Source organism: Temnothorax curvispinosus, unplaced genomic scaffold, assembly GCF_003070985.1.
Source record: "Temnothorax curvispinosus isolate PA1 unplaced genomic scaffold, ASM307098v1 QBEX01005133.1, whole genome shotgun sequence".
In the NCBI taxonomy this organism is placed as follows: Eukaryota; Metazoa; Arthropoda; class Insecta; order Hymenoptera; family Formicidae; genus Temnothorax; species Temnothorax curvispinosus.
This window is the reverse complement of record NW_020214913.1, coordinates 616,447-636,156: the sequence shown is the minus strand read 5'-3', so window position 1 is coordinate 636,156 and position 19,710 is coordinate 616,447. Positions and strand designations below refer to the sequence as shown.

Sequence of the window (19,710 nt, the reverse complement as noted above, 5' to 3'; positions counted from 1 at the left end):
TGGTAATGACCGTGACCTATAATTGGCAACGGATTGACCTCGATCTCCGAATAGGAAACGTCCGTCATTTCTTTACTGACGTTTAGTTGATCTTCCACGGTAGAGTGGTCCATTGTGTCTGAATTAATGGAATGATTTGGTGATGATGTGTCCATATGCTCCTGTGAGTCAGCGTATGTGTTTTCTGGGTGTGTCGTATCAGCCGGCTGGTGCATGTCTATTACAGTTAGATGACGGTTGACCTGCTCTACGTGGGTACCAACCTGGATCCCAGTTGTTACTGTTGACTCTACATAGGTCTTTCCGTGTAGACTCGGTTGATTCAACGTAATCTCCTTGGTAGCGATACCCTGCATTCTCCAATCCTCCGACGCCACCTGCGTGTCGCCCGAGTCCGGTTCGCTGCTCGACACGCAATGAACCATAGGCTGAAAATAAATTGCATGATATACAAATTAATGAATATAATAATTTTTTTATTAAACAAGACTCTTACATTTTAAGCTGCAATATCAAAAATATAAAAAAATTGAATATTTTTCTTTTTCTTACTAAGAGATGAAATATATGTTTCAAATATAATTGAATAAACTACTTTTGCTTCAAATTATTCTTTACCGTGGACGACGAGTGATGTCTAGCAGTGATCGGAGGCGCTGGCGAGGCTGCACCGTGTGTAGTAGTGTCCACGGCCGGGCTGTTGGATCTCTGACTGTTTCCTGGACTATGGGTGGTCGTGTCGGGAGGAGATCCTTGCCGCATCATCGCCGATTGCGCAACGTTCGTTTGGTTCCCTGCGGTTTGCGTCGATACAGAATGCCTTGCCATCAATGGGCTGTGCTGTTCATTTTGTTGACCCGTTTTCTCCACGACGGTCGTGCTACTACTAGCGAGCACGTATTGCTGCTGTTCAACATTCTGATCAGACGACGGCGAATTTACGCCGCTCTTCGGAGAGGATGACGCCGCTTTACCCTGAATCATACCGGAACTTAGGATGTATGACTGATTATGATCGAGATTTAAAGAAGGATCGACTGTTTGTCCGCCGTTAGAAGCTGCGTTTTGAAAATTTGGTATCTGATTGTTTGAAACCATGGTCGTCTGCTGCTGTACGATCGTCGTGTTCTGTTGAACAAAAGTTGTGTTCTGTTGATTTGATGCTGAAGAGACGGCAATGTTCTGTGCGGTTGCGCAAGGTACCATAAGCGTTTGCCCATTCATTTGTATGAACTCCTGTTGACCTTGCATGTTTGATGGTCTCACTTGCGAGGTGTTGAATGTCACTTGCTGATTCGGACTAACATTGGCCACTATCGGGCTCAGTTGATTCCCAAAGGATGTTGTACCGTTCACTAAGAACTGGCCGCTATTCGGTGAAAGAAACTGCGCTCCTGGACTGTGTTGTTGAATTATCTTTCCACCGGTTGCTTGCGGCGCTCTTATAACCATGCCAGCTGGACCGGCAGCTAATATGCTTTGACTCGGATTGAATATTCCACCGTGACTTTGTACCGGCGTCAATACGTTCTGGCCATTGACATTCTGTATCTGAAGTTGCATCCCGATGTTACCCGTATCCTGCAATAACGTGGCCGTTCCGTCTGCAGACATTACCATGCTACCCAAACCAGGCACGATAAATTGTTGGATAGTAGGGAAATTCTGAACCATCCCGGTTGTGCCGTTCAATAAATTCACCGGTTGAAGAAGATTTATCTGTTGAGCTGGTTGAGGATTTGTGATTATTTGCTGAGTGTTAAATTGCGCGGACGCTGCGCCGGTCTGACCGTTCATCACTAGCTGCGCTGGTGCCCCGCCTTTACCAGGCACGATAGTTAACGCCTGGAGCATGGGTCCGCCTATGCTCTGAGTCTGAAAGTTTTGCTGAGCGAAGTTTGATTGCGACTGCATCAACATACCAGCGTTTTGCTGGGACGAGGCAATGTGTAGCATTGACGCAACGGTTTGTGGATTCGCTTTTCGTTTCTTGTATGCCTTTTTCTTGGTCATCGCCGATTCCGGCGATAATAGCGCCGGTTGTCGATTCACCGTCATGCCTTGATTGGCACCAACCGTTCTGGACACGTCCTGATTTGCGTCAATGATAGACTGAGTGTTTTGTATGACGTTACCAGTGGCAACTGTCAGATGTGGTATCTGCACGTTCTGTCCTATGCTGTCCATCGTCATTACACCAGGTTGAATCAACACCGGAGTCTGAATAGTATTCACGAGCACTGTAGGTTGCCCTATCACTTGCTGGGCTACACCCACCGCAGGGATTACTTGACTGACGGCTCCGGTCACGCTGGTTACCATCGGTGATACCGACAATGGTGGCATAGAATTGGCATTGGAGATGATTTTCGGTGGAGGAGGCGCCATTACGCCATTAATAGCCGATCCAGTACTCGCCATTATGAGTTGACCGCCACTGGACACCAATATATGACCAGGTGGTAGCGTTGATCCAGCAGGATGTTTCAATATACCTCCTGAAGTGAGAACGTTGTGAACTTGAACATTGGCTTGCGGATGTTGTTGCTGTTGTGGTTGATGCTGCTGCTGTTGCTGCATTTGTGGCTGCAACGATGAGTTTGTACTCGTCTGAGGTACTTGTATGCTGCTAACGACGCTCTGAACCATTTCGAGCGGTGATTTAGACACGCTCATCGTCGAAGATTGACTAAGTGAAATAGAGGAGTGAGTCGTAACTGGAGTGCCCGGCACATTCGTCAATACCGTAGATTGTGTTTGATGCTGTGGCTTATTCGGCAGAAGACTGGGTATAGCGGGATTCGGTATCGCAGATGGTGTGTTTATGGAAACAGTGGCTGTGTTCGCCCTTCCAGCTAATACAGATGTAATTGTGTTACTGCTAACTGTATGACCGCTTGCCATAGTTGTTATCACGGATGACGTTCCTCCAAAAGTGTTTATGGGTATCCTGGAGACAGCATTGACGGTGTGTGGGTGAGGTTGATAGCCATCTAGAGAATTTTGCCTTGTTATTTGCCGTTTTACTTGTGATGTTAAATTTTCCGACACAGAGGAAGATGTCTGTGACGGCGAAGTACTAGGTGGAATACCACTGGAACTCATCGTGCCAGAACTAGAAGTCTCCGATCTTTGTTCTTGGATGCTGCCACCGATTAAGGATTGTGACAGCTGCTGTTGCGCTTGTGGAGTTAGTGTTTGCGATGGCATTTGGCCCGAGACGTGCGAATGAGGTGTCGGCGGTTGCGAATAACTATGTGGTGTCGCCGGCTGCGACGAAATGAGACTCTGCGGGGTCGCCGGTTGTGAAATTCCAGGCGTCGAAGCTGCTGGCGTGTCTGAATTAGCTGGACTATTCGTGCCGATGGGAGATCCATGACTGGTGCTCACAGTACCGCCTTGTATAGGTCTAGAATCAGCTTGTGGTTGATTATTCGTTTGATATCGCTCGCCGAACGTCGACGATGTAACAGGATCTTCGCGCTGATCCGTGTGCATCAGGTACTGTCGCTGCATCTGCTGCTTATACTGATCCTGAATGTAGGACTGTGTATCGGCGCTGGTGGCGCAGCCTTGACATGGACTGCTCTCGGAATCCGTGCCACTGCTTGATGTCGGCGTCATACTACTGTGTACAACAACTGGCGAGGTCGCGTGATTTTTTACGGAAGCAAATGACGAGGTACTCGTAGGACTGGCGATAGAGGAAGGCTTTGGTTGAGGAATATAGGTGTTAGGCACATGCATGCCGTGACTGTTCTGAGACGATGCTTTCGAATTATTGTTCAACATGCTCACTTGAGAACTACTGACACCGGTCTGTCTCGATATCGTGCTGTTTAACAGCGCCGTTTGCTGAGCGAGGTACCCACTGGGATCCTCTAGGAACGAAGGACCGCTGCTATTGAACGTTGAACCTATCTGACCATTATTTTGCTGATTCTCAGTGAATTCGTCTACTGGACTCGGTGTCGAATGTTCCAATGTATTGTTCGTTCTCGATAACTCTGCAACTCCATACTGTCGCTGTTTCTTCACTGTTATTTTGTTCGACTTTGCCTTTTTCCGTCCGGTCTCGTCCGTCCAATTGGAAGGCTGTGGAATGTGATGATGAAGCGGTGGTACACGGTCAAACGAATTGCAGGTAATGTTTTGAACTGTGACGGACGGTTGATGGGATGCAACCGCGGCACGATTTTGTTGCCACGGCGGTGTTCTGTTGTTGAAATGCATATTGCCGGGCTGCCCGTTTGGTCCCATACCAGACTGCTGCACCTCAACAGCGTGACTAGTGTTCGGGCTTCGTCCCGTGTGATTGGACAGAAACTGCTGTTGATGTCCCATCTTAGCATCTGTATTCGTCCCCTTTGAAGGATCGAAATTTCTTGCCGGATATTGTACTTGATTCTGAGTGTACATCCGTTGAACATTTTCATGATTATTTGGCAAACCGCCATTTTGGACCACATGATGTCGCTGCATCGAATGATTATGTAACAAAAGTTGTTGCTGTTGCTGTTGTTGTTGTAACTGTTTCGCATTTAGATCTTCATCAACTGATGGTGCTCGATTATGCCTATTCTGAATGTCAATAGCATTGATATTGGTCATGACGGCAGAACCAGTTTGCTGCTGCATAATATCTGCGGAGTGATGATTCAATTGTTGGTTCGAATATTGCGGCTGAATGCACACCTGCGACATTTGCTGCTGATGCTGTTGCTGCTGCTGTTGTTGCAGTTGCTGCTGAATCTGCATCTGGAAGTGATCTGTCGACTGAGGTTGCATAACGTGCTGATTCTGTTGTGACTGTTGTGGTTGCATTTGGTGTTGATGAAGCTGATGCAATTGCGGATGGAGGGCGGTTTGATTCGGCACTTGTGACGACTGCATGTGATGCACATAATTCTCAACTGAATGTTGAGTATTATAATTTGCTGACTGTTGTTGATCCACTTCCTGAGCTAAATGCTGTTGTTGTTGCATATTGTGTTTTTGGATTTGTTGCAAGTGCATCTGTTGTTGTTGTTGCTGCTGCTGCTGTTGTTGCTGTTGCTGATTCAAATGCTGCTGCTGCTGCTGTTGCATTACATGTAACGACTGCTGATTTAGTTGATTAATATAATGAGGAGCCTGCTGTTGCGCTAATTGATTTACTACGGTGTTCTGATGTTGTTGCTCCTGTTGTTGTTGCTGTTGTAAAATTTGCATATGTTGCAGCTGCTGCTGATGTGGCAACAACTGCTGCGATTGTTGCTGCTGCTGCGAGATATGCTGCTGGATGAGCTGCTGCTGTTGCTGCTGCTGTTGCTGTTGTAGAATAAGCTGTTGATGTTGCTGTTGTAAAAGCTGCTGTTGCTGTTGAGTCATATTATTGAAATTTGTGCCCTGCTGATTCATAATCAACGGATTGCCCATCAGCATGCCCGACATATTATGTTGATTTAGCCTTTGCTGAGGATTTCTTGCACAACTGCTCACGTCATGATTCTGGGAAGGCGAACTTAAAGACTGATGACAGATTTGTTGTCCGTTCTGCTGAACTTGCAGATTCGGGATCGTAATCGGCCATACCTAAAAATCAAATAAATCTAAATTAAATAAATGTTAATAATATATAAATAAAAATATACATTAGTTTACTAGATTCTAGTAACTTATATTAACATTGAATAATTCTTTGTTAAAAACCGAGTAAAATATAAATCTTTTAGTTGCGTAATTTCTGTAATATATTATATAATATAAGATTACTATGTTTAATATTGTGTGAAACACTCGGCAAAAAACACAACTCCCGACTTAAGAAGGAGATTGGTAATTTGCGATTCAATTAAAGCTACGACTCAATTACCTGCGATCCATTAGGCACCGGTGAACCTTGAACTCCAGATGCCGCAACCGCGGCAATAGCTCTCTCCCGTTGTGCCAGAAGTTGCGAAACCGAGACGCCGGAATAAATGCCGCCTATGCCTGCTAGTTTCCTCTTCTTCTTCTTGCTGAGACCATCTGCGCACGCCAATAAAGTATCTCTTAATAAACCGGAATCCAATTACCTTCGATTCGCCGGCATCTATTTGAAATTGAATCGACAAAGGCTTTTCCCGTCCGGAGCGCAATTGTGGAAGACGATAAGTCCTCGGCGCTGTAGAAATTAAAATACGACTTATTCGCCCTAATCCCGCGCCGCTGGCTTTCTCGCTTATTATTCAGACGACGTTCCAAGCTTCTTAATGAAGCAAGTGTTCCATTTGAAATCCTGCCGCAAGGTTAAATCGTATTTAGCCCGACATTTCCGTGCTTTAACTCCCCGTGCTTTTTGAAACGCCGACCTTTCCTTCGGTCTCATTATTATTCCGGAAAATATCTTTCGCGAAATGAAAATATTGTCGGTAATAGATCAAGAAGCGTTACAGAATACTAAATCAGCCAATGTAATTAACTTGTTAAATATTTAAAGCAATATTATAGCATACGAGCAATATTAAACATTTTTCACGTATAACAAAAAATTTTAATTATTACCATGAGTCATTATTCTTGTTGCAACAGATACAACTATATAATCGGATAATTTAAATTATATAAACTCATCATATATAATAAAAAAGAAATTTGTAATAGCAGAAAATAATATTGTTAATGTATTAATAATCTAAATATAAATAAATCATATATCTTATCCCAGAAAAGTTCTGGAAACTACATTAAACTTTTATAAGATAGATATTTAAATTATCATTCAATGAATAATAAATTGCGCGATAACAAAATTGAATACAGAATAAAAATATATATCATATAATATTAGCATTAATTTACACTGATAAATATTGTACGTAATGAAATAAAACAAAAATATGAAATGATACAAAAACCGGAATAGCAAAAAAATGTCTAATTTCTAAAAGATTTTTAAAATGAAACTAGATTTATAATGCTTTTGAAACCCTATTATCTTGCATATTCACGAAGAACTACCGTAAGGGCCATCGACACTTCCGAATTACCGTGATTTACGAGACGTGTTAGAAGCAGGAGGGATAAGGTATTCAGAGGCGATAGGCTAAGGGGATCTTTTATCTGTAAGCCTACAGAGGATAATTATTCTCCGTGCGCGCCGACTGAGGCGAGAAAGAGGGAGCCGGATAATTCTCGACGAAGAGGGAGAAGCATGAAAACGATGAGAAGCGAAAGCAAAAGAGAGGGGTGTGGAGGGGTGGGTAGTAATGAATCTACGATGGCAGTAAGGCAACTTGTCCGTCCTGACGACGGTAGTTTAACCCGATTTTCAAGAGGGAGAACGGTAGATTTGCGTAAAATCTTTGGATCCATTTTGTGGCTTCCGGGGTTTTCGCGCGAACGCGTAAAGTCTCCCCGTCTACTTGGAATGCCTGCAGTCAATGGCTCGAGCAATAAACGTTCTCGTCGTTAAACCCCGGTGAAAGAGGGCGACGTAGTAATTGGAAGATGTAGTTCGTCGTTTGCGGCTGTTTCCAAACGCCACCTTACTCACTTAAGCACGTTGGGGCATTCGTTGCTGACTTTGCTTGTAACAAACGATCAAATTTATTTCAACTCAATTTATATGGACTCTATCTGTTCTCTCGTTGTCCCAATTAAAAGTAATAAATTTCTCTATTAAAACTTTGAATTTTTAAAGTATATTAAATTATAGGCATTTTATTACCACTCACAGCAGAAGGAAAAATTTAAACGTAGTACAGATAAATTTTAAGAACCGTAATTGTCGAAGCATTTAAATGACAATTAAAATAATTGCAAGTAAATATATGTGGTGCACGTTTACAAAAGGACGATTCTAAATCCTCGAAAGTCTCACTTAATACCGCTCGAGCTAAAATCAAACGCACCTGTAAAGGTGACATTCGTAAGATCGCGGGATAGATCCACTCCCTATCGGTCTCACTGACGCAGCATCATCGAGAACGAACGCTGATGGCATCGTCGGCGTTGTAACTACGTCTATAAGAGTAGACGTAGACGAGCGTCGCGAGTCTACGTTTGCGAGCTTCAACTCCAGTCTCGCGAAATGACTCTCTTCAATGCGAGCATAAAAATCCCGTCGGGATCACGCCGTTACGTTACGCCAAGGCGTTGATGCGGACTGAGCGGAACGGGGTCGAAATGCGCTTGCGCGACCAACCGACGGAAGTGGGTGCAAGGGTTGCCCGAGGGAGAAACAGAGAGAAGAATAAGGACCCTCCGCCGAGGCAACGAACGTCACTCCCGGGGCAGGCGCAAGAATCACAATCGGACGCAGTTGTTGGACCGCAAGGCTACCTCCGTTCTCCCCCTGTCTGCGCGCGACCATGGCTCGCCTCTCCTCTCGTACGAAATTAACCCTTATCAACTCCGTGTCTACCACCACCGTGGGGGGGTCTCCCTCTCCAGCAACTCCACCAGGACTATAGCCTGGCTTCTTTCACTCTTCTTCCTCTTGTATCCACCACCATCGCCATCCCCCATCTCCACCATCAGCCGCACCCGGTCGCGGTAACATTCTCGTTCTCGTCATCATCGTCGTCGTCATCGTCGTCACAGGCAGCGAAGGGAGAACGGATTCTTTCCTCTCTACCCGGGACTTTATTGATCGCGATAAGAAGGTACAACCGGCCGATTGGTCTAAGATGGTCGCGTCGAATCGCCACGACGAATATAGCCGACAGGAAATATCCTAAGATTTATTCTTTCTTGATGGAATCGGACTAATTCGTATTAATTCTTTATCCGCTTATAATAAAACTTGTACGAGGTCTCTCTCCCTCTTCATTTCCTCATTTGATTTATACAATGTCTTAAATTGTGTATATCTCATTAACCGAGATTTGCCTTTCCAGCTTGCTTGGGGTGGGTTGTGTTTACTACGTTTCACCCCTATACTTACTTCCTTAACAGAAGATTATTTCTCGCAAGAACATCCTATGTAAACAGAAAGTCTTCAGAAAAGAATACGAGCCCAATAGACCGACCGCCCGTCAGGCGGGCGATGTTAATCTGTTTACTCGACACGATATCCTCAGTGGGCAACGAAAACAAACAGACTCGCGTGCAGCAAAATCCACCGAAGGAATTTTTAAAGTTTGCCACCTGCAACGAAAATCCGATAAAGGGTGGCTGTCGCACGAGGGGGAAATTAGAGTTCGTCGCCCGTAAAATCGCTTCTCAGTGCTTTCGGGATGTCGTCGTAACTGCCGCGTACTACGTCGAGGACAAAAGTGATCGATCGAGCTCCGGAGGAAACTGTTTACGGAGAAAATTATTTAGGACGATAAAAGATCGCGTAAACCGCGCCCTAGATTTGGACGGATTGGCGTTACGATCGATTGAACAATTGTATGACGCGTGATGATTCTCGTTAAACGCGCCTATTGACATTTCCAATCGGGTAATGAGGTTGGGGACTTAATTATCCTAATTAAGCATTGAACAACCGACTACATTTTACCTCGCGATATACATAGTGAAAATATTCCGTTTAAAATGTTTTACTTGTCATTAACTAAATGTATAGAAAAAGAGTTGACAAAATAATAAAAAGCATTTTAAATCACTGCAAACGATTCTCTAATCAACTCTATCAAAAATTTTATTTAATACCCATACAAATAATTATGTATGAAAAAGCTGGGTATTTTACATTATATTTGGAAAAAGCTAGTAAGGCAATTAACGTGTTGTCAAACTTGTACGTCGGCAAATTGCTTCGAATAATTGCGACTTCCACTTTGCTCTCGTGACCGATAAAACTGAAACAGACGTTCAATCATTCCTACTCCCAGCGCGGTAATATAATCCATCGTACGTAAGCGAAGACCCTTCCTCTTAAGCCGGCAAAGTCAAACTGAAAATCAGAAAAAGGGGGAATTAAATCGGCTCCCAGCGGGGAGTGAACGCGTTATGAAAACTTGGAGCTCGACGTTCGCCGATAAAGATTCATTCGAGCCTCTCCACTTATTCCCTTTGCCGTTCTTTTCCCCTGTCGTGGGATGTATGTATGTGTGTGTATTTGCGCAGAGCGCGCGAACCCGAATGCGAGCAACCCCTGACGGCGCGCCAGAGAGAAGAGAAAGTCGGGGGAAAAAAAGCCAACCCTACCATCCAGAGCGTGTCGTTTTATATCACCGGAGAATTGGAATCGAAGCGGCGCGAGCGCGCGCGTCGATGTTAAAACGACCCTATAAAGTCCCATAAAAACACCGCCACCGACGTATACGTATTATCCTACCTCGCACACCGGCCGTAAACTCGAGTTAAACTTCAGCTCCAGATTTCCAGATGCAAGCGCGAAACTACTAGCCTCCCTGCGACGCGCGACGCTGCGCACGAGTGCGCTCATGTGCAATGGAATGCATCGTGCTAATCTATTTGCGAGCGAATCGATTCATTTTTATTATCGAAAACGTTCGTTGTCGTAGAGCAACACACTATACTTGGATTGGGATTAGTAAATCACAATTGCAAATAAAAATCTATAACATTGGTCTATTTTGTAATATGTTAATTAATATTTTTTATATCATATTTATGCTCCAAATATATCATTTTCGCGTTGTATTTTCGAGTAATTCGACATCGAAGCGTTTCCAGCCCCGCTGCGAATAATATTAAAACGCGCGCAGTTACGACGTGCGCAGGGTGAAAGTTTAATAACCGTTGGTCGCCGACACGGCCGCGCTCGGCTTTCAATCTACAAGCGGATTATAATTTCTAGCCGACGCAATTTGGAGTACAGGTAGAGGTAGAGGTACGCCGGGAACGCGTCCGTCGCGTCCTGCAACAGCCGCTTAATTAACGGCGCGAAAAGTAAGGGAAAAAGGAAGGGGGTGGGTTGGGATAGAGGGGGGGGAGTGAGAAAAGAAGCAACGGCGGGATGGGATACGTCGGTTATGGGATTTGGTAATGAAATTCGGTGGAGAGTTTGGCGGCTACGGTGATACATCATTCCTCCCTGCCTGCACTCCCCGTTTTCCGCCCTCCGTCGCGCTTCTCTCGAGCTTTAATGCCAACGTGGCGGGCGAAGAACGATTCGGAAGCGGAAGGGGGAGAAAACGAAGAAAAGAGTCGGAGGATGAGGAGGGGAGTGAGTGAACCGACTTCGCTAATGCCGCAATTTCGTCGTCCTTCTTCCACCGTCGACTTTTTTCCCTAATGATCACGGCTCACTTGACGGGGTGGAAAAACTTTTGGTCTTCCTCCAATAAAAGTTGGCACGTGTTCCCGCGCGACGGTGAATAAACGTCTCGGCGATTATGGCGCCGGTTCGACGTCCGACTTGACAGAAAACTTTGTTAATACGCCGGATCGATAGAGAAAGTTCCGCGACGTGTGTATATATGTGTGCGAGAGAGTTTGCGCGATAGAATTTTGACCTGTCGAAGTCGTCGGGATTATGAAAACGAATGTTGAGGATGGAAGAATCTTGATTTTGATCAATCGCAGGATCGTTCGATTGCCCAACACGAAAGAATATTCTAAAATATAGCGCAAATACTTTATAAAACATATAATCATTGTAAGTCGACAATGGTGTATCTCATTATCAAATCATAAATATTACATTATACTATCAATATTTAGATTTTGCCCCATTTCTACTTTTATCAAAACTTTCCACAACTCATATTATAGCCCAGTAAAATAACAAAATTTGGAGGAAATAATACTGACTGGGCTAAAACTTTGTAAACAGGCTTGTTTTAGGGTACTATTTAACATATTAAAAGTCCCCACGTGTAGACGCTACGTTGCGGGCAGGGGAGAGTCCAAAAGGTCCAAAAAATTAGTTTCTCGCAAATAACTCGGAAAATATCAACTTTACGGAAATTTATGTAGATATTAAAATTGTAGCTTACAAAATTCTGCACAATTTCGTTTTTTATTCACGTCTGTACGACCAAATAGAGCAGAGATAGAATTTTTTTAAACATCGGTAGTTTTGCAACGCAACGAAAACGCGTACGCGCGTCGCGCATTTTTCGCTAATATCTCGAAAATGGACTCTTGAATCGAAAAATGTTTTAAATAAAAGTAGTAGAGAATCTAATTACAAACAATTTCGTTTTTTATTTATTTTTGTACGGTCCAAATTCGCCGAGTTATTAATTAAAAGACAATTTTATTTTATGTTGATAGTGGATGTTTTGCATGTAAAAATCAGTATTAACTCTGAAAGTATAGGTCGTACACATATAGTATATATAATGAAAGTTAAAGAGAATAAAATTTTGAACATGTTGATGTATGCATGAATCCATTTTGGTAAAGATAGCTTGAAGTTAAGAGCAAAAAACATGAAAAAATGTCATTTTTTAGTGCATTTTGGAAAATAACTTTTTCTAATTGGTTGGAGGCAGTAATGGTATGTATTTTTCTTGAAGATATTTTAATTATCTTTAAAATGAGACGTCGTAGACCTTTTTTCATTGAAACGTTGATGAATTAAGGTAAATGTCCCCATGGCCGACCATGTTCCCTCTACCGACTTTTTTGACGTGAAACGTTGTTTACGAGGCTGCTGATTCAACAACACGTTCATTAGTGCAGTGGAAAAATTCAGGAATTCGTGCAGTACAAAATAATTATAACGTGCAGAGTAAGTACAATAGTTAAATATATTTTTTTTCGCATTTCTTGCCGCACGTCACCATCCACGCGTATTCTTAAGAGTGAGGTTAGGAATTGTCGGTCGCCTAAATAGTCCGTATTTCGTTCAAAATCCTTTTGTAAGGAATAATCCGAGCGCTAAATGGTTTGTTACAATTTGATTGCCATATTCGAAAAAAAAAATTAGTCAAAAACTGTCATTTTTTTTATTTATTCGATGGTCGAGGTCAGACACAGCAAAACGCCTGCATGTCCCCAGTACCATACACGTAAACGTCAGTATCATCGAAGCTGCGGAAGCCGACGGCTGCGGTGAGGTTATCCGCTTAGAGGCAGTACTATGTGGGATCTCGGTAGTCGCGGCGCCGTGGTGTTGAGTGTGACGTGTGGGTGCGTGCTGATATACAACGCCTGCTCGTCAACGACAGTCTGCTGTCGCCGCACGCGTATCACGTTCTCGGTTACCTGCGGGAGGCGATTCACGAGCTCGGCGCGGCCCTCCGTGTCGTCCACGTCCACGGTACCGGTTACGTGCGTAAGCTCTGGCACAGTGCGAGCCGTTGTTACCGCGAGCGTTTCCCTTCGTTCAGGATGGACAGGCGACGCGCGAGCAATTATCAGCTCAGCAGCGACTCGTACGCTGCCAAGCGCGGAGAGTCGCCGTCGTTACCGTCATCGCCATCGTCGTCGTCGTCGTCGTCCAGGTTTGGCTTGATAAAAATACCTTTTCATGACTTATGTGTATTTATCATGTTTATCATTGATTTATGTTTATTTTTATGTTTACTTTTCGGTTGAAACCTCCGCCTCGCATGCTCTGAAAAAAGGTAATCGGTAATGGGGACATGCCCGGTCAAAATTGGACACAGCTGGTCGGTAGAGAGGGCACGCACTAGTGCGCCTTTATTCTTCTCTATCTAGAAAAATACTTGACGGAATGGATTGAGCCTACGATTTTTGGAAAGTGCATGGATGAAGCTATCCACCAGTATGAAACTCTTTATCGAATTTATTTTTGTCACGCTTGACAACGCCATTCTTTTGTTGGGTCGGCCTTATAGGTGTCGGCCATAGGGACATTTACCTTACAGGCGTTTAAATATTGAAGAAAAAAAATCAATTTTTGTTAAATTAACATTTTAGTCCAAAAATATATGGATAATAATTTTTCAAAAATTTATTTTACCTTGTTTTCATTACTTCATATATATGTGAACGTGCTGGAGTAGTATAAGTCCTTCGCAAAGTATGTTTTATTTAAAAAAAAAGTTCATGAATATTGCTGTATTTTTTATAAATTGTGGAAAAATTGCATTATCATTCCTTTTTTTGTAAATATCTCCGTTTCTATTAACTTTACAAAAAAACTTCAAGAGACCGAAATTAAAGCTGACAAAATTTCCTATAAATTGGAGTTTATGACATGTAATTTTGAATGCATTGTGATGGGAAACTGGCGTTTCAAAAGACAGGTAAGTTTACGTATGTAGCAGATCATCACTATGAGTCGCCTGAAATGATGAAAAAACGTGTCCTTAACATTTTTCTGTACCTATTGAAGTGTCAGAAGTTATTTTTGGCGTCTTTCTGAATTGTTTGGTACTAAGCCGATATTTTTAGGACCGATAGTACTGTACATAGGTATTAAAGATTGAGAAGAGTCCTTAGTCAATATGCGGCGCGCGGCGTGGCAAACACTTTACGACTCGTTTTATTTAAAAAATCATAACTCACGAACAAATTGACGAAACTTAATGATCAAACACGCAAATTAAAGCTAAAAGTAGTGCAAATGAGAAAAAAATATGAAATAATTATTAATTAAATAAGAATACTTAATTTCGTCGCCGCAAATTTAGTAATTTTTAAATGGTACAGAAGGACTTTAAGGACTTAAAGAATGCTAGAAAAAGAATTTCTGAATAAGAAAAAACGAATTTGAAGTGTGACAGATATTTTTTATGTAAAAAAATTAATTTATTATTTATTATTATTATTATTATTAATATTATCATTATTATTTATTTATTATTTATTATTTATTTTTAATTTTTTAATTAATTTATTAATTTTTTATTTTTTTTTCTTAAATTAAAAGCATGTAAATGCAAATCAAATTGCACCTGGTCATGTGGCTGCAAAAAGGCAGGGTTAAGATGTTCTGACCTCTGTGCTAATTGCAAACAGAACGGCTGCCTAAATATGTTCATATCTGACGAAATAAGCGATTCCGAATCGGATGAAGACTATTCAAATAGTGCGCAAATAAAGAAGAAGAAGAAGAAGACTAACAACTAATTTCCATCGTATCTCTTCTATGGCGGTTATAAATTATTTAAATATTCATATTTCTTCAATTTTTCACTGTACAAAAATGAATAAAACACGAAATGGTTCGTAATTAGATTCTCTACAACTTTTATTTAAAACATTTTTCGATTCGAAAGTCCATTTTCGAGATATTAGCAAAAAATGCGCGAAGCACGTACGCGTTTTCGTTGCGTCGCAAAACTACTAGTGTTTAAAAAAATTCTATCTCTGCTTTATTTGGTCGTACAGACTTGAATAAAAAACGAAATTGTGCGGAATTTTGTAAGCTACAATTTTGATATCTACATAAATATCCGTAAAGTTGATATTTTCCGAGTTATTTGCAAAAAACTAATTTTTTGGACCTTTTGGACCCTCCCCTGCCCGCAACGTAGCGTCTACACGTGGGGACTTTTAATATGTTAAATAGTATCCTAAAACAAACCTGTTTACAAAGTTTCAGCCCAGTCAGTATTATTTCCTCCAAATCGACAAATTTCGAGTCATTTTACTGGGCTATTATACTCGTATGCTATAAAACAACAGCTTTCGTTTTGCGTTTCTAATACACTCCTACTATATTTTTTCATTATCGTGTTTTGCCGGTAGCAATTTCTTTCGTTCGATCCGGGCTATAATCCGATCGTTCTGGTAGCATTCGCGTCCTTACCTTTTCTGGCTTTATCCGGTGACGTGGGCGAGTCGGCGTTCGCATGAATCGAGGCCGTTGTCGGGCCAGAAGATAAAGTCGACGACGAGACCGCCGGCGTACAGGACGCAACAGGACTGGCGGCCGCGGCCGGCAGCAGAAGTTTCCTCTTATGGTTGCAGAGCTTGGTCATCTCCCGCGTCTTGCCCTGATCCGGGCTCCAAGGTCGTGTCGCAACCTGAAACAAGAACGTGTGCGACGCTTGTTATTCGCTTGATCGTATCGCAGCCAATGTGATAGGGCTAACGAGCTAACTTTAAATCATTTCGAACGCATGACAAAAGTCTCTTAAAGTTTTCATATTTCCTCTCGAGACTTAGGGGAATCGGCCTAAGACCTTGTCTTGGAAGATTCGTCGAAATTATCATCGAGAACTCTGCCAAGAATTCTTTCATCGACCAACTATTTCACCGTCGAATCTGACCGGCCGATGTATGGAATGTGGCATTTATGATTCACACTTAGCGTATCCTGCATAAAATAAAGATGATGATTTCCTTTGCCTGCGCCTGATTTTGTCGAGCGGATCGCCATAATTGGAGAATATCGACGCGCGTGAAGCGAGCGAGCGAGCGAGCGAGAAGCGACCGTGCGAGGCGAGAGAAAGAAAGGAAGACTAAGAGAGTCGGTGGCCTCAGACCGACGATGCTCATGAATCTCATGATCGATGCGCGACGCTACAGCGGAGTTAAAACGCGTTCGAGTTGGAAAGCCGCAGGCCGATGCCCGTAATGGCCGTGCGCGAGCTTCGCCGTGTTACTTGTCAGCTCGGGAGACGTTCCGCAGCAATTTACGGCCGCAAACACGATGCCATTACCAGCGTGTTGTAAATAGGATGATACCGCTTGATATACAAGAAGTATCCGTAAAGCTCACCGCGCAAAATGTTAATCGTCGTGGCGTTTTTCCGACGTGTCGCAATAATTGTTGATCGCGTGGCGACCGGTAATAGCTAATGAGAACGAAAAAAGGCGTCACATCACGTAGCTATCTAAATCGTTATTTTCAAATTAAAGATTAAACTAGATTAAATTAAGTCGAATTACACACACACACACAGAATCAATTAGAAGATACAGCAAACTAAATATAATAATTTACGACAGAGACTCGTTAATATTCGGTGCTACACCCGAGTAGCTACAAATGCGGATCGAGTTTAGCGGAATGAAGACGCGCGCGAATTCGTCGCATCCCGTATGAGAGGGTACCCGGCGAGTTAATTAAGAACGACCCAAATACGGCGCCGGGATTACACGCACTCGCGACGGCGGTCGGCCTTGCATCATCGGGAGAATCCGACGAGTTGCCGCGCCGATGTAATGACGTACGCACACGGTTAACTCAATCAGAACGTGTTTTCTCCGACTGGCCTATTATTCATTCCCTTTCCGGCGAAGAGCTCATCAGCGATGATCACTTTACCGGCTAATCACGCCCACTCGCCCGCCGCGATACCGATGAGAGAAACGGGGAAGCCTATGTCGTGACGCGACCTATCTCGGATAATATTGCCGATCAAAGATACCGTCGCGACAAACACACACATACACATAAAGAACGAAGAGTTATAATTTATAAATCGATTGCGGCTACCGCCGGATCGGTGAAGATTTTTCGATAATAGTGGCGTTCGCTGAGAAAATAAATCTTTTGAGAATGAAAAAAATTACAAATTTATAAGATACAAAAAAAAATTATGGAATAACGATACAGCGCAAAGGTACACGCGATACATATGAGAGCGCTAGGAAATTAAGTTTCTTTTCCGTTCAAAAATCATCCGCATTCTTTGCAAAACGAAACCACTACAGATAGACGTATCGCGCGCGAAAACTCAATCCCTTTTTTTTTTATTAGTCACGCTCGCTCGGTGCCGTTGCCTTCGAGTGTGCTGTTGCGGTTACGTCGTACGATTGTATATACGTACGTGCGAGGCATGTACGCAAGGTGTTTGCATCACTACCTAAATAATCCTCGTCACCGAGAGAGTGCACGGGCTGCATACACGCTCCGCCGCCGCTTTCCACGGCATTATTTCCCGTCACATGCCGCCCGTTGCACGCGAGGTAATCACGACCGGCGACTGGCGGCGGAAACCGCGATTTAATCCTTTTTCTCGGACGCAAAATGAGACGCCGTACTGCGACAGAAACGACTTTAATACGATAGCTTTTACCCGTTCCCTAGTGTCCGGATGAACGTAGCAAGAGTCTCTCTCTCTCTCTCACTCCCCCTCTCTTGATTAGACGATCTCGAAAGGGAAAATAAACCGCGCTGCGCTGGCTGTGTAATTACCACGCCAAACGAGCCAGCTAGTATACGCTAGTATACGCAGTGTTCCACCGGTTTTACATAAAATTATTTTATATAATAGGTTACTGTACCGCGTATAATCGGGCAAACTATTAGGTACATCGGGAGAAAATAAAATTAATACTGCAAACTCTTTGAAATGTCCAGAAACCGATACGTCTGCGATAAATATTTTTTCGCGTGGTTAGCACGCAGAAAATAAAGTACGACAAGTTATTGTGAAATACAGTATTACTCTTATTTCTCACACACATACACACACACATATATATAGCAATGATTCTAATTACAAGAACGTCTCCGGTAAAATTTAATGGTAATGGAAAAGAGAAACTAGTTAGAGACGTAATAAACCTGTCGTACAATCTAGGCATAATATTTAAATCTCCATATTTACCAATACCGAGGTGTTCGTAAATAACGCACGTTAATTACCACGTAAAACAAGCCAGAGGGACACAATCCGTGCGGGGTACTCGCACACTAACATCGTAAATCGATATATGTATATGCTCGTGGCCAATACTCGAGAACATAAAGCCTCGCGGAGCTCACCGAGGGTGTTCCGTTCTTCGATCGCGAATACGCGACGATCTCCGCGAGTCTTATTTCGAGAGAGGTAAATCATCGGGTGCCACCACGTCCGCCAACTCCGGATCTCGGGGCCCCAATCAACTCCGCGCGCAGGGCCCCTATTCCTCCCTCTCGGTTCGGATCGGCTCGGCTCGGCTCGGCTCGATGCGACGCGACGCTCTGACCTCGAGGTCGTTAAATTAAATTTATGTCAGTCCCCTCGTTCGCCCCCTCCTTCCTTCTCCTCTTCCTTACGCGAACGTTCTTGCATACCTATATACCGTACGCGTTTATCGTTACCGTGCGACATTACACTGAATTAACGTAACAAGGCTATTAGTCGGCGATTTTACGACTTTAATTGTGACAGCGGGACCAACCGTGCTCGTTCCCGAGCCTCACAAATTGGCTCTCGAGACAATCGCGCGGGGGCACGTTGTGCCGTACGCGTCGTACGTACCTGTCAACCGCGGATAATTAAACTCGCATACGTACGTACGTACGTAAATATACGATTGTTCGCGAGTAACGTTTCCCAGAGAATGTCAGCCCGCCGGATCGCAGACCAAATAACTAGGTACGCCTCTCTTTCGGGTAACAAGTGGCAGCCCATTCGTTACAGCGAGCACAGTGTAATAATGTTTCGCTAAACGCTGAACTAGATATTGTATAATTGAATGAAACGGCGAACACGTCGTTACGTAAAGTCGCGTCGTTTAAAGCGAGGCCGAATCAATTATCGGAATCTCTCACAATTGTTGAGTTATTATGAATTTCCTGCGACGAACGCAGCATAAAATAAAAGCGGACTACGTAATTTGATTATATATATGCAGCACTTAAGCGTACAGCTATCATTTGTACTTATCACAACTTTGTAATAAATTGTAACAATATTAGTAAAACTCAACTGTTTTTACGCGATGCAATCGATTTAACAATAATTTTAAGATAATTAATTTTAAACCCACTTTCGCGTTACGACGTTGTGCAGCTTTTTCATTTTGCGTCCATTCTCGTGACGAGAATATAAAATTTTAGAGAGAAAGAGAGAGAGAGAGAGAGAGAGAGAGAGAGAGAGAGAGAGAGAGAGAGATTCGCGTTATTAAACTCTGCCACTATTAAAAGTCTCGCGTCAAAGCCGGGAATATGGATCGACAATGAGCGTTCGTCGA

At 43.1% G+C, this 19,710-nt stretch overlaps 1 protein-coding gene across 3 annotated transcripts in view; it reads right to left on the bottom strand.

Annotated features, from left to right (window-relative positions):
- LOC112454577 overlaps nucleotides 1-19,710 on the bottom strand; it is a 202,034-nt gene that overhangs the window by 5,942 nt on the left and 176,382 nt on the right. For all 3 annotated transcript variants that reach the window (XM_025016056.1, XM_025016057.1, XM_025016054.1), the window contains exons 3-6: nucleotides 15,608-15,824; nucleotides 5,855-6,009; nucleotides 619-5,574; nucleotides 264-428 (exon numbers count right to left, since the gene is read on the bottom strand). In XM_025016056.1, coding sequence (XP_024871824.1) covers nucleotides 264-428; nucleotides 619-5,574; nucleotides 5,855-6,009; nucleotides 15,608-15,824 — 5,493 coding nt within the window. The remainder of the gene's footprint in view (nucleotides 1-263; nucleotides 429-618; nucleotides 5,575-5,854; nucleotides 6,010-15,607; nucleotides 15,825-19,710) is intronic.